The sequence below is a fragment of the Diabrotica virgifera genome, chromosome 7, assembly GCF_917563875.1.
Source record: "Diabrotica virgifera virgifera chromosome 7, PGI_DIABVI_V3a".
NCBI classification, from domain to species: domain Eukaryota; kingdom Metazoa; phylum Arthropoda; class Insecta; order Coleoptera; family Chrysomelidae; genus Diabrotica; species Diabrotica virgifera.
The window spans coordinates 76,527,140-76,552,788 of NC_065449.1; the positions used below are offsets into that span (position 1 = coordinate 76,527,140).

Sequence of the window (25,649 nt, forward strand, 5' to 3'; positions counted from 1 at the left end):
ACAAGGCCGTTCGTTTTCTTCATCTTCCATTTTTATCAGAGACAAAGTGCGTATTTCGCTGGTAATAATTATTCCATTTTGTTGTTAATTGACCTTGGACAATGCTTTACCTACTATTCTCATTTCGTTCGTCTATTATTTGTCTATAATTCTCTTGTTTTTTTTATCTTATGTTATTGATAGACTTGCTTTTTTGTAAATCCTAAGATTTTATTTGTTTTGTGTTTATTTTACTACATTGCATAGTTGGATGCTGCAATTCTTGGGGCTTGTTAAGTACGTAAGTTTCATTTCCTGTTTCCTGCTGTACGAATATTATTTGTTTGACTATAATAATTAGGTACCTAGTTTTCATGTAACAAGTTTTTCTAATGTTATGCATTTAGTTTTTATACAAACATTGTAATCTTGAATGTCTTTCATATGTGATTAAACTAGTGTAAGGGCATTCCTATCTTCATTCTGGGCTAAATGTTCCGTTTAGTAAAAAATGGATACTTTCCTGCAGTGGGACTACGAACACTCGATACGAATCGTATCCGCCATGTTTTACCGTAGGGTGCTATGGAGTGTTCGTAATTCCACTGCTAATGTCCGCTAATTGTTTATGTTGAAGTTTTTCGCTTACTTTAATTAAAGGCTCAGTTACACACTCCTAGTAACTCATACGAGTTACTGGGGCGATTACTGAAGGTGAGTGTTTCACAGGGATAGTGGCGTCTACAAGCTAAAATCGTTTTTTAAGGGGATGGGTACATATTTAAAGCTGCAATGCTATTCAAATGGAGATTCATTTTTTTCGAATCCTGAGAAAACTAATAAGTATTTTTGAAAAATTTAAACGCAGAATGAAAGATTACGTTATCAGCGAGGGCCGAAAGTCCCTGAGAACTTCTATAATGTTTATTTTAATAAGTTACAGGGGTGAAAACTAAGAGAAAATTTAGTGTGATTTTTAATTTCAAATATCTCATTCAAAATAAACTTTTTATTTATTCTAAGGGACTTTCGGCCCTCGGTAATAATTTAGTCTTTCATTCTGCGTTTAAATTTTTCAAAAATATGTATTGGTTTTTTCAGGATTCGAAAAAAATGAACACAATGTCCGTGGTAATATTTTCCAAATCTATCTTTGTCTTACAACGCACTCAGTCGAATAGAATATTGTCAGCATATTGTCAGTCAGACAGTGACAATCAGTGACAATTTTAAATATTTGACATGGCACCGGGAATATTTTGAGTTGCTGATTATATTGACAGTGTATTTGATAAATAATTGAATTAAGACGTGAACTTAATAAAAAGGTATTTATTGTGTATTATTTGTGGAAGATCCAAGCAGATAATACATCAGGATAATATATTCTGTGATCCAAGTATTTTGTTGTTAAAGATGTTCAAAATTGTAAGCGTTCCGTAGTAACAATATATTATTAAAAAATCACTTTACCACTTTTCCTCTTTTCTCGATTGAGTATTAGTTTTTTTTGTACATATAAATTATTACAATCACTGAATACATTATCTCATTTATTAACTGAATTAATAATTTGCAATTATACAAATAACAGTTATCCAAGAACATTCAAAAGCCATCTCTTTAAGTTAATGTTGACATTTTCAAGTAGAATGACATTCTAGTAATGTTTACATATCCATACCAGTGTGAATTTTACTTTACTACACGTAATTTGCCGTGTAAAGACAGAAAAAGTAGGGATAGCCGTAAAATGTTTGCGAATTATGTACCGATGGCCTTAATGTGAAGACGCGCATTCGGAGACTTCTTAGCACGTCAACTAATCACTGGTACCAGCTACTAGACGTACTAGAAGCGTGTAACTGCTCTCCACGGTGCTAGTGCGTCATACAGTCGAGTATCGCGTGGAAGAAGTATTAGTGGGGGAACCTACTCGTTCCACTAAATAGACTTGCTTTCTATTTACTCGACTGGGTACTAAAAGTCAGTACTCTGTTTTAGTTACTCGTACGAGTTACTAGCATCGTGTAACAGGTGCATTATCAGGAACTACGACATTTTTGAAATGCTCAGCAAAAGCTCAATTTTTGATTAAAGGGGCCACATTTTTCCGGTATTTTCGATTATTTTACATTCACTCATAAGCTGTAAGAATCACCCCAACTTTGTTTAATGGCAATTGGGGTCACTCAAGTAAAATCGTTTGAAAGCCCTTGCAATTCCTTATAGATTAGTCTTTAAATTGTTAAATTCGGTCCACCACTTAATTGATTTATTAAAAAAATCCAAAATTAGCATTTTTAACAGGTCATTTATTTGTTAGTTGACCAAAAAGTGAAACTGATGACCTCCGGCCTCCAGGGTGACAAATCTGGTGACCTAGGAGGTCACTCTATGCTGCTTCTCCTCTCAATCCAAAAGTGCATTCATCGAAGAAAAAACAATACTAAAACGAATGTGTGGATCGGTCACTGCTCGCTCACTGCGTATTTCACAAAACTGTAAATGGCGCTTATAATAATCCCCATTAAGTTCCTGCACTAAGTGTAATTTATATGGATTTTCTTCAAAACGGCTTGGATGCTATTTTGGTTGATTCCAGATACAGCTGCTACTTGCCTCGTAGTAAGTTTTAGACCGAATTTAAAAATTTAAAGACCAATATACAAGGATTGCAAGCTTTAAAACGAGATCTTATTTGACTCCCATTCCCATTGAACAATGTTGTGCAATTCTTATCTGGCTTAGAGGTGAAAGTAAAATAATCGAAAATATTGGAAAAATTTGTACCCCTTTATCAAAAATTGACCTGTCGCTGTTTTTTTCAAAAATGTAGTTCTTAATGCCTTTGTTACTTTTTGGTCCGGTCACCCTGTATATTACAATTTAATATGTTGGTTTTTAGCAAATATGACATGAGCTGTTATTTCCAATTTATCAGTCTCTATTGCTACAACCGTCTGACTTCAAGACTATAACTACATTGGTATTTCAACCTTTTGACGAAGAATATCTTTTCTTGCCTTTTTTATATTTTTTTTATATATTTTTTTATTTACATTTACGTGCTCGGCAACTATGGCCACTCGCACGGGGGCGATTACAAACAATATTACAGAGGTATAATATAATTAATAAGTTATCCTAGTATAGTAGCATAAAGTTGTCACAATATCATATAAACATGTTTTAGAGTTTATGATACAGCGACACTTTTTTTAAAAAACTGAATAACTTTGTCTATCTGGTTGGAGTCACTGAGTATTTCACATAGCTGCGGTTTGAGTTCTAGCTGTCGTCTTAAGGCAAGCGTCCACAGACCCGCATCGGACGCATCGTACGCAACGGATTTTAGTTTGCCTTGTACAGAAACTTATGTAACCGCGTCCACTGATCCGCATCGTACGGATCGCATTATCTGCAATCATTGCAAGGCAAACTAAAATCCGTTGCGTACGATGCGGGTCTGTGGACGCTTGGCTTTACTGTACTGAATTTATGACATTCGGTAAGAATGTGTTTGACTGTTAGGTAGCACTGGCATGTTTGACAGTTAGGCCGGACATCTGATGTCATTAGGAAGCTGTGTGTTAGTTTGGTATGGCCTATACGGATTCTGCTTATAATTGTAAGGTCTTATCTAGAAAGTCCCGTGGGTCCAGTGTATAGAGGCTTATACAATGATGGCTGGATTGCACGTAATGAAGTATTTAAAGAGCTGCAATGGGTTTGCCATAATCTCCTGGTGAATCTGTTCGCTTCTGTTTTTAAGTCTTTGGGGTAATCTGGTTGTGCGTTGTTGACGTGGTATCTGTTGAAGCAGTTTTAGCATGTTGATCTGCGAGTTCATTGCCAGGTATACCAATGTGAGACGGAATCCATATTAAGGTGAGCTTAGTGTTTAATGTAGAAAGGTGGTGGTAACAATGATGGATATTTTGGACAAGGGGATGATCGGTAAATAATTCCTGTGAGGAAAATGCATATTCGATTATTCGATATGCGAGACGCAAAAGAAATATTTTTTGGTTGAACTATTTCACCAATCGCTTTAATAAATTCAAATAAAATGGTATTTGGAATGGAGTGCATCACAATTGCTTGTTCCCGTTTCGGGAATGAAGGGGGAGGAGGCCTGGAGAGTGCGGCAGCGACATAAGATTTTCGGTTGGAATTGGAGTTGTTTGATGTAGATGTGGTTGGTTGAGAGTTGTTCATGATGTGTGTAGTCCTGGATACCAAAACTACAACACAATATCAAGAGTACTTACAGACCCTTTCGCAGATTGGAAAGGGGGAAAAGATAAAAGAGCTCACCTGATTTTCTTGGATTTTCACTAATTTTATCCTAAATTAAACCAATATAATTAGATTTAACTTGAACTTTTAAAATAATAAACACATTAAAACCTCGTTTCTTTATCACATTGTGACTGAGAACAAAAAGACGATAAGGAAATTCGAAATTAATTAGCACTTCGCCTCATGTTGTTAGCTTGTCGATGGCCAAAGGGCCGTAACTACCATTGGGGCAACCGGGGCAGTGCCCCGGGCCCCCCGACCAAGGAGGAAATAGACCAAGGAGGCATAGATTTTAACGAGGAAAATAAAAATATGTATTTTAAAAGCCGATCCCAACGAAATACATATTTTCAAATGACACAATTTTAAAAAACCGCAACATAGTTTTAATTTTTCACTGGGGAAATTAGTCTTTTAGACTAAAATGCAATTGCAACAGAACAGAACCTCTGAGGCCTGAGCTAAGCTGGGGCTCCCGAGACCTTAACATAAAAATTTAAATTATTACTTAAGAAATTGGTTATTTCGGCGTAATAAAACCTAAACTGCCATTGGAAGAGGGGGGCCCGGGCTAAGCTGGGGCCCCTAAAACCTTTCGTAAACATATAAATTGTGACTGAGGAAATTAGTTATTTTGGCGAAATAAAAACTAAAATGCGACCGGAATAGGGACCCCAGGTCCCAGCTACTTTGTCTTAATCAATTTACCCCAGACCACATCTTGGTACGTGAAAGGAACCACATATTGAAAAGAAAGGTATACATAAGATAAAATGAGCACATTAGGATCAGTCCCACCAGTACACTGACCAGCTTCACTGAGTGTGCTTGGCTCACTCTGCAGTAGCTTAAGGCACCTCAGGGTGCTTTTAAATCAAAGTGAACACGAACGAAGGAACGAATTCGTAGGTGTTCGCTTGGTTATTCGTTCGGTACAAAGTAAGACCATTTACATTGTAGCGAACGAACGCATTCGTTGATAATCCGTCCGCAACGTCAGATACAGATGAAGCTGTAATCATTAGCTCTGCTAATTTTATAGTTATTGCAGGACATGCTGAAAAAAAAAGAAAGAAGAGAGTGTGGTGTTCACATAGGAGGGAAAATGCGCTTTTAAGGGGTTAAATATCAAACATTTTTCCGGACCCCACTTGCGCTGGGGGTAAATTCCCCAGACCTCCCGGTAGGGGACCGCCAGATCACATTTGCCCCGGGGCCCCCAATATCGTAGTTACGGCCCTGGATGGCCAACACGTGAATCATTTTTTCTTGTTTTTAATATTGTATTGATGTATTGTTAAATTTTATTAGTGTAACATTTATTTATCTTGAAGATTTAGCACTGAATATTTTATGTTTGGGAATAAGCCACAATGTATTATAATTAAATTACATTTTATGTTTTATTACAAAAACAACAATTTTAATTACGGTGTATTGTGGTTTATTCCCAAACATAAAATATTCCGCGTAAAATATCTCACAAAAAAATAGTTTAGGAACCATATTGAAGATTTAATTTCTTTTTTAAACTAAATGTTTGAGTTTAGTTCGAATCAAAAAGATATATATGTACTAAAGAAAACACACATTAGCATGACTCTACGCAATAACTGCATATATCACTCACTGAGCTCAGAATACCTTTTATGGTTAACCAACACTTGCAACTTGCATCTTGTTTATTACGTATAAGATAAACTTGAGATTAACCTCGTAACCTAGAAAAGGTGCACCTTTAATACATGTATATGTTATAGTAAAAGCCCGAATTTCAGGCACTCCTAGGTTTGACTAGGCAATCCTCAGGTCTGACTGACGGTCTTAGTCAAAGCCCGAAATAAATTACAGTTCTGGCCTTTGACTAGTCAAACCTAGGAGAGACTAAGCTGATCAGGCAAAGGTCGAAATTTAATTTTATTAAATCAGGGTTTGACTAGTCAAACCCCGATCAACTTTTAAAATGTCGTAATTTGTTTAGATTAGGTTTAATAAAACGTATTTTTTTAATTTTAGTGTTTATGATTTTTATATTGACGTAATTAAAATAAAAAAAATAGTGTTTATTCTCACATGTTGAGGCATTATAGCATTTAGAGTTGCACAATACGTTAGTTAGACTATATACACTTACGTAATTTGAAAGAGCATTTCTTATTGCAGTAGCAGTTTATAAATCATTGTCCCCCAAATTTAGAATCTTTTGTACTAATTTCTCTTAGAGACAGAGAAAGCTTAACCTCTGGAACATCTTCAAAATTAGGAAATTTCTCTTGGCATTCTCTATATAAACCGTCCAACTCTATATAAACCGTCAATTATTTTGTCTTGTATGCTACTCAAAATATTTCGAGCATCCTCTTTGGCTCTATCAAAGCTGGGGATTGGTATTGTTACAGTTTTTCCGATCGAAATTGGAGGAATTTTTTTTTCACTTAATTGTTTCATAGCATTAGCCTGGGCATGAAGACCTTCAATCGCATTTCCTTTATTTATTTTAATCATTTCTGTCTGTGCACAACGCATGTTTGAACGAGTGCCAAGGAGATGCTCGAAATATTTTGGGTAGCATACAAGATAAAACAATAATTGACGGTTTATATAGAGTTGGTACGAAATACGGAACAATAAACACACTTTTTTCAAGAAATCAAATAAAAGAATGCAAAGAGAATTTTCCTAATTTATTTCGAAGATGTTCCAGACGTTAAGCTGTCTCTAAGAGAAATTAGTACAAAAGATTCTAAATTTGGAGGACAAGGATTTATAAAATATCACTGCAATAAGGAGTGCTCTTCAAAATCATGTAAGTGTAAAAGGTCTAATGTATTGTGTAACTCTAAATGCCATAATGCCTCAACATGCGAGAATAAACACTAATTTTTTTATTTTAATTACGACAATATAAAAATAATAAACATAATTAAAAAATGACGTTCTATTAAACGTAATCTAACAAAATACCACATTTTAATAGCTGATCGGGGTTTGACTAGTCAAACCCCGATATCATAAAATTAAATTTCGACCTTTGCCTGACCAACTTAGTCTCTCCTAGGTTTGACTAGTCAAAGGCCGAAACTCTAATTTATTTCGGGCTTTGACTAAGACCGTCAGTCAGACCTGAGGATTGCCTAGTCAAACCTAGGAGTGCCTGAAATTCGGGCTTTGACTATAACATATACATGAAACTTTTATTAAATATTAAATCCATTATTTATCTTGAGTGTGTACACTACATAACTAGTTGAAAACCATCCAGAAACAGTTCTTCAATTACAATAAAAAAATTTATGACAAGGTTTTTCGCGGTAAAAATACCTACAAAATATTGTTTTTTGACTCTGTCTGTTTTTCAATGTGCCTCCCGTAGGTTGTCGTTCAACGTCGTTTTCTTGGTCTTCCCACTGATCGTCTTCCTATTGGGGAACCGTCTCTCGCCATCTTTATTACTATATTTATTATCATTCGGCTTATGTGGTCGTTCCATTCTACTATTCTGTTTCTTCTTCTTTGTGTGCCGTGCTTGTTTTCAAGCGTTGTCTATCGTCGTATTAACAAGCTGATGAAATGTTTCTCGGTCGGCAGCTATATGAAACAATTCCTCGACCGTTCGACCTGTCCATTGTCTAAAGGTACGTATAGATATGCGCGCCGAACACTTCGCGCCGTGTGTACGGTACGCGTTCGTGACGGGTTCGTTAGATTAGTACGCGTTAGTACGTGTTTTCAAGTGGCACACAAACGGTGCGCACACGATCCAACTTCTGTCGGCGCCAAGAACGTACGGCGTACACACGGCGCCCATATCTATACATACCTTTATGTTGCGCCGCCAGGAAAATTGTTTTCCTTCGATTTTGACTTTTGAGCTGAATGATCCATTCTGTTTCTTACCCAGTTCTTAATGTTCTCCACCTTGCATCTCCGTCGTTTCTGTACTTCTAGCTCTGTCCCTTAGTGTCTTACAATCGATTTTTCAATGGGTTTTCATCTGTGCTGTTTCTAGCATTCCTTTTGTCCTCTCTGTGTGAGGTCGTGTTTCTGCCGCGTATGCCATTATTGGTCTGATGATTGTTTTGTAAATTCTGCCTTTCATTTCTATCCCGATATTTTTATTTCTCCATATTGTTTCATTAGGGCAACCTGTGGCTCTGTTTGCTCTATTCACTTGACTTCCACTTCTGTTTCAACTTTTCCGTAGCTAGAATGTGTGATTCTTAAATATTTAAACCCTATGACTTGTTCCATTTTAATTTGACCATGTCAAATGCCTTCTTAAGGTCCACGAAACATAAATATGCCGGTTTGTTGTATTCTAATGATTTCTCTTGAACTTGCATCGTTATACAGGGTGTCCCGAAAAGATTGGTCATAAATTATACCACACATTCTGGGGTCAAAAATAGTTCGATTGAACCTAACTTACCTTAGTACAAATGTGCTCATAAAAAAAGTTACAGCTCTTTGAAGTTACAAAATGAAAATCGATTTTTTCCAATATATCGAAAACTATTAGAGATTTTTTATTGAAAATGGATGTATCATTCATATGGCAGGAACATCTTAAAATAAAATTATAGTGAAGTTTGTCCACCCCATAAAAATTTTATGAGGGTTTTGTTCCCTTAAACCTCCCCAAACTTTTGTGTACGTTCCATTTAATTCATTATTGTGGTACCATTAGTTAAACACAACGTTTTTAGAACTTTTTTGCCTCTTAGTGTTTTTTCGATAAGCCAGTTTTTATCGAGATGCGGCTTCTTTTTTAATATATTTACATAAAAAATTTTATGGGGGTTTTCTTCCTTTAAACCCCCGAAATGTTTGCGTACGTTCGAATTAAACTATTATTGCGGTACCGTTAGTTAAAAACAGTGTTTTTAAAACTTTTTTGCCTCTTAGTCTGTTTTTGACAAGTCACCTTTTATCGAGATGTGGCTTCTTTTTCAAAATATACCTAAAAATGTAAATTATAAATAAATTTTCAGAGTATTAACAGGTCTCTATACGAGCCTCTTCCCATATCAGTTGGCCCAATGCAGATTGAAAAGAAAATCCAATTTTATAGAACAAAAACAAAAGTCAAGCATACCTAAACTTTGGAAGTTTTAATTCACCGATAATTTGTGGATTTCCAGAAGTATACAAAATATGTTTTAAATTAATAAAAACGATTAATTGAACATAATAACAACAAATTAAAAAAAAACGTAAACCATATCTAATTTCTAACAAAACAAATGTGAAAGTTTACATCTGACTGACATCCCTTTTATTTTTAATTAGATTCAAAATTCTTCGAGGTATAGTTTTTACAATGTTCTGGCATACACACTGGTGTAAATGAATCCCATATTTTTTGCAAGTTTTGCTTCAATTCTTTGACGGACCTAGCAGGATGTTTCCCTAATGGTTTTTTTATTTCGCGCCACAAAGAGGCGTGAAAGTTTCTCTCAGGGACAAGTCGGGACTCTTAGAAACGTATTCCAGAAGTAGAATATCATGGTCTTCAATCCAGTTTAAACTCTTTTGGCTTATGGCAACCTACGCCATCCCATTGGAAGACAAAATGTTTCGCTGATTTTAACTTGTTTAAATGACTTTGTTCCAAAATCGGTAAGACATTATTTAAAACCTTCAAATATTATTTACCCCTATTTAAAATTCTATCGATAAAATGCAACTTTTCCACACCTTTCGCCGACATGCTGCCCTAGACCACGATAAACGTAGGCAATTTGACTTTTCTGTTAAGACAGTAAGGTTGAAAATCTTTATTTCTCCTGCGAATAACTCGACTCCTACTGTCTCCAATTCGACTCCAACACACACTTCAAATCTGGATTCATCACTCCATTGTATTGCATCCCTTAGTCAATTTGTCCAGCCTCAATGCTCTTTTGACCATTTTAATCTATTTTTCTTGTGTTGTAATGTTAAGACTGGATTAGTCTGAGATACTAAAATGAAATTTTTCAAAAATAATTCATATTGAGTTTTTCAACTTTATCAATTAATTTGTAAGTAAGCAAATCTTAATTTGTGGGCCTCTCGGTGATATGTTGATCTAGAAACGTGTCTTCCAACGAGGTTAATCCACAAAACACTTAAATCTAGTTAAGTTGCACGTCGTTTTTTCACTATAATGCGTCTTAATTCCCTTCAATCTGCTTCGTTTATTTTACTTTTTCCTGCATTTATAGGTTTGGTAATACAAAAACCTGAGGTTTTGTATCTCCTAACTATATTTCTTACACTATACTGTGACAATTGAAGCATATTCGCGATTTCCGAATTGGATTTTCCAGAATTCAAAAATCTATTGATGATTGAACAATAGCTATTTGTATAACAAGGGAGGAAAGTGCTACTTTTCCTCCCGAGAATGAAGTTTACTGTCCGACGCGTAGCGGAGGGCAGTAATCATTCAAGGGAGGAAAAGGTACTTTACTCCCATGTTATACATATGGTTTTTCCACCTTCCTCAAATAACAAGTCTTTTTTTCATTTTTACTTAATTTATTTATGTAACTAACCAACAAAATTTATTAGAACTAAAACTAGCAAGTAGGTACAATATAACTGTCAACTGTAAAATATATGTCAAATTATTAATGTAAACATTGTTAAATCAAAAATAACAATTTACTGTTTTTTACCATTCTGCAAAATACAGGGTGTTTTTTATAAATAAACGTTAAAATGTATAGATACTTACGCAGTAGAAAATGATATTGTACAGGGCGTCAATAAGTTATATTTCATGAATGAAATACCATGACGTCACTTTTACTTTTCCTCTCTAGGGAGGAAAAATATTTTCCTCCCTAGGGAGGAAAAGTACAAATTTGCTCCCTATAATCAGGTCCGGAAAAGTATACTTTCGGTAGAGGTAGGTGGAAAACATTTTTTGTTATACTTTTCCTCCCTAGGGAGGAAAAGTAAAAGTGACGTCATGGTATTTCAATCATGAAATATAACTTATTGACGCCCTGTATAATATCTATTTTCTATTACGTAAGTATCTATACATTTTAACGTTTATTTAAAAACACTCTGTATTTTGCAGAATGGTAAAAAACAGTAAATTGTTATTCTAATTTAACAATGTTTACATTAATAAGTTGACTTATATTTGACAGTTGACAGTTATATTGTACCTACTTGTTAGTTTTAGTTCTAATAAATTTTGTTGGTTAGTTATAAATAAATTAAGTAAAAATGAAAAAATAACTTGTTATTTGAGGAAGGTGGAAAAACCATATGTATAACATGGGAGTAAAGTGCCTTTTCCTCCCTTGAATGATTACTGCCCTCCGCTACGCGTCGGGCAGTAAACTTCATTCTCGGGAGGAAAAGTAGCACTTTCCTCCCTTGTTATACAAATAGCTATTTCATCCATCACTTTATCTCCACCCATTCCCATTGATAATTTTATCTCGACAAACAGTAGTAGGCTTTATATTATTACAAAATCTATTTTACATTAATTGACAATTGTTTTGATATAATTTTCCACAGCTAGCTCTGATTTTAAGATAATTATGAAAAAAATCAATGTATGATGATGTAAGTGATGCAAAGCCCACGATTTAGCGATTTTTTATTATTATTGTTTGAAATAAATAAAAAGATCACAAGGGTAATGTTTTCAATAACTATTAATAAAAAAGGCAATAATGATTAATATGGGAACTTGTAAAAATATGTAGATTATCATCTGTTTGTGGTACCTTCCATAAACTGCAAATTCCAAAGGTGGGCCAACTGAAATGGGAAGGGGCTCGTAATCGTACTTAACCATATACAAAAATATGTGGTGGATTTGAAAAATATTCAAAATATCTCGATAAAAACTGGCTGTTCGAGAAAGTATTAAGAGGCAAAAAAGTTTTAAAAACATTGTGTTTAACGAATGGTGCCACAACAATAATTTAATTGAAAAGTACACAAAAGTAAAATTTTTATGGGGTGCACAAATTTGACTTTAATTTTTTTTTAAGATATTGCTGTCATAATAATGCCACATGTCCATTTTCAATAAAAAATCTCTAAGAGTTCTCGATATATGAAAAAAAATCGATTTTCGTTTTGTAAATTCAAAGGGCTGTAACTTTTTTTCTGTGCACTATTGTAGGTAAGTGAGGTTCAATCAACCTATTTTTGACTCCAGAAGCTGTGGTATAATTTATGACCAATCTTTTCGCGACACCCTGTATAATATAGCGTCGGTAATGATCTTCTCGGCCTAAAACCCTGTTGTTATTCTGCTAATGTTATAATTACATTCAGTGTGTTATCACTTTGGTTGTTAAGTTTAATGTTGTGTTTCATAAATTAATTCCTCTGTAATTCCTCGGGTACGATTTGTCTCCCTTTTGAAGAGAGGTATTAGGATGCTTGATGTCCATTCTTGTGGTATTCTATTTCGTTTTTTAACGCTTCCTGTATCTCTTCCTTCTCAATGTTTATTTCTTCGTTTGTCCTCACTTCAGGTGTTGGTGGTTCATTATCGTCACCTTTAGCAAATAAAGACCGAAAGTAGTCTGTCCATATTTTCTTCTGAATGTGTTTCGTTTAGTGTTTCGTAGAAGTCGTGTTCAATCTGTTTTGAAAATCTCTGACAGTGTCCCCTTTTTATTTGTTTTGCGTTTGATATATAAAACTAAGCGGAAACTGAGCTGACATATTCCTAAACAATGATACGGTTTTATTTTATTTTGACTCATTCTTCTTTGACAAAACTCATTCTTCTTTTGCTAGTTCCGGAAAAGATTAATACTATACCTACCTATCAAAATAATAAAAGATAGTTTAAAATGTACTGCTGAAAATACCTATTTAATTTGATTTGTTTAGAATCAAAACCTCAACAAAACATACGTGAATGATCTGTAATGTGGCATGTAGTAGTTGCTATAATAGTCAGTATTAGGGATACTGTTAATTTAAACTGTAGTATGACATAAGTGTATGTTAATAATCTGCCATTAAAACTGTCCCTTATTATTATGTAGATGTAGCTCAGGAACGTACCCACAATGCGCTTATGGACGGAGTGGAAAATTTTCAAACGTCCACCCTCAAAAGAACAGACACCAAAGAGAAGATAGTGTTACCTAATGCACAAGGTAAAAGGAAATAGGTATTGTGAAAACGAGATAGATAAACCCTCGCTTAGCGCGCTTTTCTACACTAAAAAGGCTTCTAATCTCTAATGCTGGGATTACATTACAAAATTATAACATCTTGTAAAATTGGTAGCGTGTAAGTTTCATTTTCCGCAGAGAGTGTTTTAATAAACTTTGTCACAATCATAATTTAAAAATTTAATGTTTCCAAACAAAATATAAAAAGAGGTACCTTTGGGAATTTGTGACTAAATTGATAATTTACGTCTTGACAGGTGGTTGTAGCAGAGATTTTAAGAAAGCATAAATAAACATTCTTATATTATACATGTGTAGTTTACAGAATAAACATGGGATAGATCCGATAGATGATGTTTATCCTTAGTTTGTTTTGTGACAACATCAAGCAAAGTTGTTTTCACCGCCAATCCACTACTCATTGTTATTGTTAGGAAATTTTTGTTTTTTTTATAAAATCAAGTACATCGAATAGTTCATCTTTTTTATTACAATAATCGTATGTGCCACTACACTTTTTGTAACCAATATTCTAGTGTCGTATGGTTCTTGTGCGTTGATTTTACAGAAAGTTTTTTTGGCTAGTATTCGCTTATTCACAAAATTTGAATACATTTAGTTATTCTTCTAATTTGTAATGTTTATATTGTTTGGAAACACGTAATTTTTTTAACTAAATTGTGACGTCAAGTCCATAAGTATCGCCTGTAATAACAATAATTATGCATGAAGTAATATTTTTTATTCTAATAAACTAAGTAGATAATAACAATAACAAATACTAGAGTCGTTAACTTTCAACAAAAATTAATCTGTCCAGGAATTCCAGAAGAAGTTGCCTTTACTGATTTTTTTCAGATGCGTTAATATTATTATTTTGTATGATAAAGCTTAACGACGTTCTACACCTTCGTTGCGGGGTATGCCTCTCAGAGGAAAGGGGGGGAAACTTATATGCAAGCGAAAGTTGGTAACAATGCATTTATAGCAGAATACTCAAATCATATGTTTCATTATTGAATACTTTATAAAAATAAATTATAATAAATTACGGAAATTACGGAATAAATTACGGAATTAACTGTAATAAATAAATTAAAAATAAATGGTACGGTAAACAATCCTCATTTTTTAATATGTTATTCCTTACAAAAAAACCTTTAATTTAAGCACAAATAATTAAAAATCGTAAATTTGGGTCAAAAGTTATTAACCTTTTAAGAATTCCCATAAGAGCCCATGTTAAAACTTAACTTTGACCCTTAATAGTAATTAAACGGCACGGTAAAACAATTTTTTAAAAATCAAGTCTTAGTTTTTTGAAGTAAACTATAACATACTAAAATTTCATGCAAATCCTTAATTCTTTGCCGAAGGTGTAGAACGTCGTTAACATATTTTAGATTTTTCAATTCTAACTTACTAACATATTTCATAAAGGAACCTAGGCGAAGCAATTAAGCACTAAAATCGGCCTTACCTCCGAAAAAAAAACGACAAGACGGATCTTAATAATTCTTTTTGCATTCGATTCGTGAATGCGCCAGGAAACTTTGTGACCCCGAGCTATGATATAATATTGAAAAACTGCATACAAAAAATGCATTCTTAAAGTGCATCTCAAACAGACAATAAAAAAAATTCAGAACTCATCAATTATCGGCGGAAATGAGTTCAATTTTGTTACTCTGGGGTTTTTGGGGTCGCTGAAAACTAATATGACGTCGTAAGTGATCTCCGGAGTACCCGGTGCCCAGGGTACGTACAGTTTACCCCCACTTGTTTTCGGCCAAAAATGTATTAAAAAGTTAGTCAAAAATCATTACTTGAGGGGTTTTTGGGGTCCCTAACGACGAATATGACATCGGAAGTGATCTCCGGAATATCAGGTGCCCAGGGTACCTCGGCTTCTGGAGTTCTCGGCAAATTCATTAAAAAATTAGTCAAAATTTATTACTCGGGGGTTTTTGGGGTCTCTGACGACGAATATGACATCGGAAGTGATCTCCGGAGTACCTGATGCCCAGGGTACCTACTGTTTACCTCGTCTTACGAAGTTTTCGGCAAATTCATTAAAAAATTAGTCAAAAATCATTTGTCCCGAAATAAACAGTAGGTACTCTAGATCAGCGGTCCGCAACCCTGGGGTCGCGACCCCATGCGGGGTTGCGAAAGGTCTTTATGGGGTCGTCAAAAAAGTAAAAAAGTCAACAAGGTCCTGTGCAAGGTTTATGCGTAAAATATAATATAACCTCTGACAATAGTTGGCTATCTTTCGGACATTTTTAAAAAACTTAATGATTTAGATCAATCGTTGCAAGGGAAGAGTACAAATGTATTGATTTTGCAAACAAAATAAAAGCATGTTTGGAGAAATTTTCTGAAGAAAACAATATAAAGCTCGAAGAAGAAATTAAAACCAAAATCATCATGCATCTTACAAGCCTTAAGCAAGACTTGGTAATACGATTCCCAGATACGTCACACGGCGACCAATGGATAATTAATCCATTCACTTGTGATCTTAACACTGTGAAGATGAACTTTAAGAAAAGAAGCAGCTGATCAATTTATTGTCCGATGAAAGCCTTCAATCTAAGTATTTTCAAAACCACGGATCTATCCAAGTTCTGGATAATGATGGAAAAGGAATATACACTGTTATACAAAACATCTCTGCTGAAATTGCTGCCATTCACATCTACATACCTGTGCGAGACAGCTTTCTCCACACTGACTGCTATAAAAACAAAATATCGCTCCAGACTTAACTTAGAACCTGCTTTGAAGGTGTATCTTTCTGATAATATATCACCAGGAATTAATATACTGACTTCAAGTGTGCAAGCACAAGGTTCACATTAGTTTATAAACTTAAGTATATGTACCTAATTTAAAAAAAATGAAATGTTAAAATAATTGCTTGTCTCATTTAATGTCATCATAAATATTATGTTAAATGCATAGTTATAATAATAATAATAATAATAAATGTCTTGGCTTAAATGAATGGCTTATAGATATATTAAGAATATACAAAGTCGATGATAACATAGTGACTTTTTTAAGGCATATAATGACAAGTTGGAAGACTAAAATTCACCTCCAAATACCTGGTGAAAACAATATCGAAACGGAAAATATCGCAATCAACCGGGGCCTGTTTCAAGGAGACTCGCTGAGTCCATTGTGGTTCTGTTTGGCTATGAACCCTCTATCACAGCTATTAAACTCCACTGACTCAGGTTTTAGCATTAAAAACAACAATACTGTACTAGCGAAGCTTAATCATCTGTTGTATATGGATGATTTGAAATTAATGGCTTCTACTCGAGACAATCTAGAGCAGATGCTAAAAACAGTGGAAACATTCTCTAATGATATTAATATGCAGTTCGGCCTAGACAAGTGCCGTGTTTTGAATATAGTCAGAGGAAAGGTACAGCCCGGTGGATTCGATATGCAAAATGGCCAGAACATCGAGGCCATGGGTGAAAACGATATATACAAATATCTTGGAGTAAAGCAGGCGCGGAAAATTGACCATAAGCAAATGAAAACTGAAATAACTACTGAGTTTATACGAAGGATAAAACAGCTGCTTCGTTCACAGCTTAACAGTAAAAATTTGTTTAAGGCACTAAACACCTACGCTTGTTCCGCACTTAGCTATTCATTTGGTATTGTTAAGTGGACAAAAACAGATATAGAAAATCTTCAGCGAAAAGTACGAACACACCTCACAAAGGCACAAAAACACCACCCTAAAAGTGCAGTAGAAAGAACAACATTACCACGGAATCTGGAAGGAAGAGGACTTATGGATATAGGTGAGCAATTAGATAAACAAATTGCTAATTTAAGAACTTATTTTCAGATGCAAGCTGAGACATCGACTCTACATCAAGCTATTTGCGCAGTAGATGACACAACACCGATCAAACTGAGGGAACCAGAAATGCGCATAAACCACCTCACTAAAGACGAAAAACTGCGCACCTGGATGGGTAAACCTCTGCACGGGCGACATCCCAATGAGGTCAGCCAAGACTATGTCGACAATACAGCGTCGAACTATTGGTTGACATCAGGAAAGATGTTCCCTGAAACGGAGGGTTCATTACTGGCTATTCAGGATCAGGTTATACCAACCAGAAATTACCTGAAATATATCATCAAAGACCCTCAGGTTCAAAACGACAGATGCCGATATGGATGTCAAGCCCAAGAAACCATCCAACATCTTACAGGGGGCTGCCAGGCATTTGCTGCAACTGAATACAAGGAACGGCATGACGCAGTGGGAAAAATCCTTCATCAAGAGATAGCTATCAAGCTGGGACTTCTCCAAACGGATCATCTCCCGTATTATCAATACGTCCCTGAGAGTATGCTTGAGGATGGCAACTACAAGCTATACTGGGACCGCACTGTTCTCACAGACCAAACAGTGGCACATAATAGACCAGATCTCGTACTAGTTAATAAATTAACAAGACAGACAACACTAATTGATGTGGCGATACCTAACAACAATAATCTACGTAGTAAATTTACTGAAAAGATCGCCAAATACAGAGATCTGGAAATTCAAATACGAAGGCAATGGAGAATGCAAAGTACCCAGACGATACCAATTATTATCTCTACTACTGGAGTCATTCCGAAGACCCTCCTCGAAAGCATAAAAAAGCTGGGTCTAAATGAACACCTTTATAAGACCATGCAGAAAGCTGTACTACTTGCGACGGCCAGATGCGTACGAAAATTTCTGGGAGAAACTCCAGCATACCAAGTCACCTAGGGCTCGAAAACACGGAAAGAGTCCCACCAGAGCTCAATCCTTTTGATACCGTAGGTATCTGGGATGAGTCAATTTTCCCCTTAGAGGGAGTGTGAGCCGTATGGCTAAATCTGGATAAATGTCTTTATTAATGTCTTCCAAAAAAAGATACAAAAATAACAGAAAATAAATTTGGGGCGAGATTCAGTTCGTACGTTACTTTTAACAATATATTTTTACAGAGAAGCTTTAGCAGTCAACGTACGTCTGCTCTTCCACCTAACCCCTAAAAGTTGTAGATGGTGTACAGAACAAAACTTGAAGATTCAAATTACAAATAGGTATCACTATAAAAACATAAAAACATTTAAAATTATAATATCTACACAACTTTACAACTTACCACTTCTACCACTTTACAACTTACCTAATAAAGTACCAAACATTACAAATAAAATGTAAGAGTATTCACCATGAGAAAACTAAGATTGTGTAGAAAAGTAGTGGTCGAATAGTGCCCTTTTAAGTTTGTTTGTGGATATTTGCCGATGATCGAAGGGTAAATCATTGATATAGCAAGCAATGTTATAGGAAAAGCTTCTTTTAAACAAGTGTGTGTTATGTCTGGGCAATGACAATGCATGTTTATGTCTTAAATTAAGTGTGTGTATGTCTGTTCTATATCTAATTTTATAATAAAGATATGGAGGAGATTTTTCTTTTAGCAATTTGACATAAAACATAACTGCGTGCATCTCTCTACGATTTTTCATATTAAGCCATTTAGATGTATTAAGAGTATGCCTAATTGGCTGATGCTTCCGAATACCATAAATTAGTCTAAGACATGAATTTTGTAATTTTTGTATTCTGTTGGTATCAAAGTAATCAAGACAAGAGTTATATACAATGTCACAGTAGTTTAATTTTGATAAAACTAGTGTATCACATAACATTGACTTAATTGACCTGTTCAAAACATATCTAGATTTAAATATAAGCTTTAAAGCCGCATATGCCCTTTGTAAGCATACACTGACATGATGAGTAAATCTCAGTTTTTGGTCCAACCAAACTCCCAAGTTTTTAACTTTATTATTAAATGTAATATTATGCCCATTTAATGATATACTAGAAGATAAATTCTGTTCAAAAAGTTGTGCATTTACTTTATTTCCAAAAATAATGGCATTGGTTTTGGATGCATTCAAATGTAGGCAATGATTTGTAGAAAAAGTTTGAAGATTGCTTAAGTCAAAGTTTATTGCACTTGTAACCTGTTGAGCTTCAGATGGGTAAAAAGATATATATAACTGGGTGTCATCAGCGTAGTAATGCTGCGAACAGGATAGGAAAGCATTTGAAAAATTAGAAGTATAAACGGAAAAAACAATAGGGCCTAAAATAGAACCTTGCGGTACACCTGTTGTTACAGGTAAAAAACTCGATATATTTTCATTACATTTAACTGCTTGAGATCTGTTATAAAGGTAAGACTTAAAAAGATCTATGGCTTTGTTACCCAAACCAATAAGCTAGTATTGAGAAAAGTAAACTATGGTTTAACGTGTCGAAAGCCTTCGAGTAGTCGAATAGAAATAATATTGTTAATTTTCCCTGGTCAATGGCAGTAATGATGTCATCTGTAATCTTTAGTAACGCAGAAGTACAACTATGTCCCGTTTTAAACCCAGATTGTATCGAAGGTACAATGGCATTTTTATTTAAATGAGATAATAGTTGTAAATTTATAATTTTTTCCAAAATTTTTGACAAAGTTGGCAAAATACTTATTGGTCGTAACTGCTGTAATGTTTCCGGATTATTTGTTTTGGGTAATGGAGTAACAAATGACTTTTTCCAACTGTCAGGAAAAACCGAGTGTATTAATGGTAGGGGAGCAAAGTATGCTAAATGTGCAGTCACTCGAGCGCTTTGGGGACCTATTGGGTTGTGAAGAGTAGGTCCTAAAACTAAAAAAAGTTAAGTAAAGTTTTCCATTTTAGTGGGCGCTTGCTATTTTTTAATTTAATTTTCCATTTCCAACAATCGTTTTTTCCGATTATAACGCCATCTATCCATAATTCGAAAAAATGTTTCTAATAAAAGTTTCTTATTTTTATGTAAGGAATCCAAATCTGCAATAAAAAATGAGGGCTACTATTTAAAATTTTAAAGTAACCCCCCACCCCACATCCATGGGGGGTCGTGTTTGGTGCCATTCGATAGATTTTTCAAAAATATTGAATAAGTGTATTTTACAGTTTTTCGATCTGATTTTCATTTTGCGAAATATCGCGGGATTCGTATTTAAAATATTAAATTTACCCCCCACCCCTCTCCGTGGGAAGTCGTGTTTGGTATCATTCGATAGATTTTTAAAAAATATTGGGCACATATTTTTTAGTTTTTCGATCTGTCATTCATTTCGCGAAATATTCGCTTTTTTCTTGTGAAACTTTGGGACTCGCCCATTTCCTTGCGCCAAGCTCAAATCGTCAGATTTTTTAAATATACACTCTTTTGCATGTACTTAACTTACCTTATCTTAATCTGACAATTTCGAATTTTTTTAAGGATATATTTTTTTTTCGGGCCCCCCTGAACGAACTCCCCTGTGTTAAGAGCCAATATATGGTAGAGGTACATCTGCAGGGTACCAGGTTTCTCTTCATATGCTAATCTGACGCGCTCGAGTAACTGCAAAAATCCCCGCTTGGGCTCCCCTACCATAAGCAATAATTAATAATATGTGTTATATATGGCAACAGAAATGGTATACATAAATTTAAGGTTAGTATATTTATGCCATCATGTCCAATAGCTTTAGTTTTAATAGTCTTTAAAACATTTAGTACATCAACTTCAGATACAGCATGAAAGTGCAACATAGAATTTACAGAGTTTTTAATATTCTGATTATAAAAAAGAGCAGTTTCGTGATCGGGGGTCAATTTGGGAATAGAGTTTAAAAAATATTCATTTATTTCATTCACATTCCATTTGTGAGTTAAATCTGTGTTACGGTTTTGATTTTTATGCCCTACGATTGAATTCAAACTAGACCACATCTCCTTTGGGGACTGATCCTTTAATTTATTATTTACATATGCTTTTTTCTCTTTTTTAATTGTAAGAGTAACTAAATTACGTAATTGTTTATAGCGTTGCCAGTCCCTTTTCACCTTAGTTAGTTGAAACGTTTTAAGTGCTTTGTACCTATCAGTCATCATAGCCAAGATTCCATCTGTTAGCCAAGGAGCATATGGTTTGGTAATTCTATATGAACGTAAAGGCACATGCAAGTCTAAAAGAGTAGTGATATTATTTGTTAAAAAATCTACTTTACTTTCGATATTATCCAAATCATATATATTTTTCCAAGGTATAGACTGTAAATCAGTATTCAATTGTTCGTAATCCAAATTTTTGAAATTTCGACATATCACAAATTTAGGTTGTTTTAACTCTATTTTAATATTAATATTGAATAAAATCATCTCATGATCACTAATTTGGGGAATATGCTGGACTTCATGGTCTGTTACCATATTATCATCAGATGTGATTAGATAATCTAACAGCGTTGCCGTAAATTCCGTAATGCGAGTTGCTTGATTTATAAGCTGCTTCAATCCAAGTCCCTCCAACGTATTAATGACCATGTCACATGCTGAACTATTTATGTTTAAAAGGTCTACATTAAAATCACCCAGACACACAACAAAATCAACTGAAGGTTGGATCAGAGACACTATTTCTTCAAAACTATCTAAAAAATATCTGTAATATTTCTCGTTGGGATTATAAAATACACCAATAGCACAAGTTTTTGAATTAAAAGAAATTTTTAACCAAATCTGTTCTATTTTAGTACTACTGGGAATGACTGTATAATACTAATATTAGTTTTTATATAAATACCAACACCTCCACCCATAACATCACTGCCACGATCAACTCTTTCGAAAAAATATCCAGGAATATTAATATTTACGTCTGTACTTTTAAGCCATGATTCGGTAATTGCAAGTATGTCAAAGTTCTCATGTAATATAACAGCCCTTACTTCATCAAAGTGAGCCACCAATGAACGGGCATTTATAAGACCACACTTTAATAGTTTTAGCATAGTTTATTAGGTATTAGGTACTTACGTATTGTAAAGTGTGACAAATCAAAATATTATCAACAGAATTATCTGTAATCTGTACCTACAACGGTAAAACTTTAAAGATAATATATAGTTTTATATTTATGTATTATAATAATATAGTATATATTTAAAAATAAGCAAAATGCACGTGAGAAGTGCAAACCGCGCCCTAAACCCATTGTATAAAAACAGAAGAAGAAAGTCCTTTGAATATAATAACAATAAATAAAATTTAAATTTTTGACAGCTAAATTAGGTTCATAAATTAATATGCGAATTTTTAGCAGATTGTGATTAAATAAATAAACAAAATAAAGTAACAAAATAGTTGAATGCCACACTATATTTAATTACCTAAGTCAGATATTGTTTTAATAAGTGTTTTTGTATTATTCACCAAAGTATATATGTTACCTTCAAAAGTCCAGCAATTTCTTGCACCAACAGATTCTTTAACTTTCAAATACAACTCCCGATTTTCCTGTGACAGCATTTCACTTATCACTATACCACTACCCTTTAAACCTTTTTTAGCACCAAACACTTGAATTTTCATCCATTTGTTTACAAACTTCAGGGCCACTGGCCGAGGCTTCTTATTATGTGGGCGTTTTTTACCCATCCGATAACAGTTATCGATGTTATTAGTGTTAATGGGAATTTTAAATTTTTGTTGTATGAGTTTAACGACGACATCATATATATCTTCTTTTTCTTTCTCTTCAATGCCGTTTAGAACAAGAATTTTGGATCGTTTGTCCTTCTTTATAATTTCGATATCTTTTTGCTGATTATCAATTAAGCTCTGCAGTTTTGTTAATTCTGATTTAACCAAATTTATTTCAGCAAGAAACTTGGTTTCAAAATCATTTATAGTACCTGATAATAGGGATGATTCAATCTCCGATGGTGCTGCAGGGGAAATTTGGCTTTTAATATCACTTAAACCTTTTTTTAAAAAAGTTTCCAGCTTCGCAATCCGATCGTTTAGGTTATGTTGATTTTCTTGCACTGTGGATTGACTACCACTTGAATTTCCTCTAGTACTAGGCATATTGTGTTCACAATCAAACTTCTGCACTAATAACTACAATTAAAAAGACTTATTTGTTATAGTAATATCAGAGCACGACTCACACGTGTACTACTCACTGTACGCCATCTTGATCAATATTACTTTCAATATTACTATTAGTTTGCTCTAATATTACTTTCCAAAATAAATAAACTCTTCAACATAATTTACGAAATAAAAACAGCTAAGTTCAACATGGAGGAAAATTGAAGTTTACCTTAATTTCGTCCTGAATCAACGTTTGCACTTGTTAATTTAGTGATATTTTTTCTGGGGTCGCTCATAACTATTTTTTTTAATTTTGGGGTCGCAATATCAAAAATTGCGGACCGCTGCTCTAGATCACTTCCGATGTCACATTAGTCGTCAGCGACCCAAAAAAACCCCTAAGTAATGATGTTTGACTAATTTTTTAATGAATTTGCCGAAGACGAGGTAAACAGTACGTACTCTTAAGATTACTTCCGATGTCACATTCGTCATCAGCGACCCCAAAAACTCCCTAAGTAATGATTTTTGACTAATTTTTTAATGAATTTGCCGAAAAGTCCCGAAGACGAGGTAAACAGTAGGTACCCTGGGCCCCAGGTATTCCTGAGATTACTTCCGATGTCATATTCGTCGTTAGCGACCCCAAAAACCCCCCCGAGTAATAATTTTTTACTAGTTTTTTTTTTAATTTTTTTGCCGAAAACTCCACAATAGGAGGTAAACAATAGGTACCCTGGGCACCAGGTACTCCGTAGATCACTTCCGATGTCATATTCGTCGTTAGTGAGTGACAACTTAGTTAGAGTTAGTAGTGAAAAACACCCCGAGTAATGATTTTAGACTAATTTTTTAATGAATTTTAATGACGAGGTAAACAGTAGGTACCGTGGGTACCAGGTACTCCGGAGATCACTTACGACGTCATATTCGTTTTCAGGGACCCCACAAAAACCTCAGAGTAACAAAATTTAACTCATTTCCGCCGATAATTGACGCGTTCTGAATTTTTTTTATTGTCTCTTTGAGATGCACTTTAAGAATGCATTTTTTGTATGCAGTTTTTTAATATTATATTATAGCTCGGGGTCATAAAGTTTCCTGGCGCATTCACGAATCGAATGCAAAAAGAATTTTTGCAGTTTTGAAGTTTAGTGCTTTATTGCTTCGACTAAACAGATTTTTAATTTGGTAAAAATTACGTATGCGCGCTGCTGCGGAGAATATTTGATGACAATGTACCTATGTATGTACAGGTATATATTATACTTCGACTTATTGGACTTTTTAAATGATCAATATGTACCAAGGGTGCCACGAGAAACTATAAACGACGACGAGGAGTCTCAAAAAATTTTTCTCATGCAGATGTCTTGTTTCAGTATATTTGGTGTTACCAATTCTAACAATCAGCAATAGGCTGAGGTGTCTATTTGCAAATAATTGCGGCAGTCATCAGGTTCGCCTTTTAATTTTTTCAGTAACGAGACGTGGGAATACTGGCTCTTTTTCACAAGCCACCCCTTTGACCATCTTGTATTTTCCCTCTTCATCCCTTTGGCAACACATTTTGATTTTGGAATGAGGATTAAATCCACTTAAATCCACATTTTTTGGTACTAATGTCGGATAGATCCATCTGTGAGCTACTAGTCCTGTCGCCAGGGGGGTTACAACGGCCTCCTTAATTCAGATGGACTTACCCCAGTTTTTTGTATTTTGTCCCGTAGAACACGAATTTTTTGGGTAACAGTTGATCCGGATGTCGATAAGTTTGTTATAAACAAAGAACTTGAAGAATTACATAACAATTTTTCGCAAAACAAAACATTTTTTTGTATTGTTTGGGTGATTCTCAGCAAAAAACGGTCTTACAAGTTTTTTCGTAGGATGCATAGTTTTAGAGATAAACGCGGTTGAACTTTCAAAAAATCGAAAAAGTTTTTGAACCCGAATAACTTTTGATTAAAAAATAAAATAGCAATTCTGCTTACTGCATTTGAAAGTTCAAGTCAAATTCTATCGGTTTTGATTATTTGCATTGCTAAAAATTAAGTTTTTATTTGTTAAACAAAGCCATAAACACGTAGTGTTTCCCGTGCCCAATGCATGCGTTTTAATGTACGTAATCTACGTAGAAATTGTTTGCATGCGCGCCTACTCGTTCGATTTCAAATGGGAAATGCATTGAAAACATCATTCAATCACTAT

The 25,649-nt window shown here is 34.5% G+C and overlaps 1 protein-coding gene across 4 annotated transcripts in view; it reads left to right on the forward strand.

The window, feature by feature from the left end:
• Window positions 1-25,649, forward strand: part of LOC114328471 (thymosin beta) — a 150,268-nt gene that overhangs the window by 114,950 nt on the left and 9,669 nt on the right. For 2 of the 4 annotated variants that reach the window (XM_028277327.2, XM_028277330.2), the window contains exon 3: window positions 13,305-13,418. The exons of the other annotated variants lie outside the window; for them this stretch is intronic. In XM_028277327.2, the coding sequence (XP_028133128.1) occupies window positions 13,305-13,418 (114 nt within the window). The remainder of the gene's footprint in view (window positions 1-13,304; window positions 13,419-25,649) is intronic. 4 annotated transcript variants of the gene reach the window in all.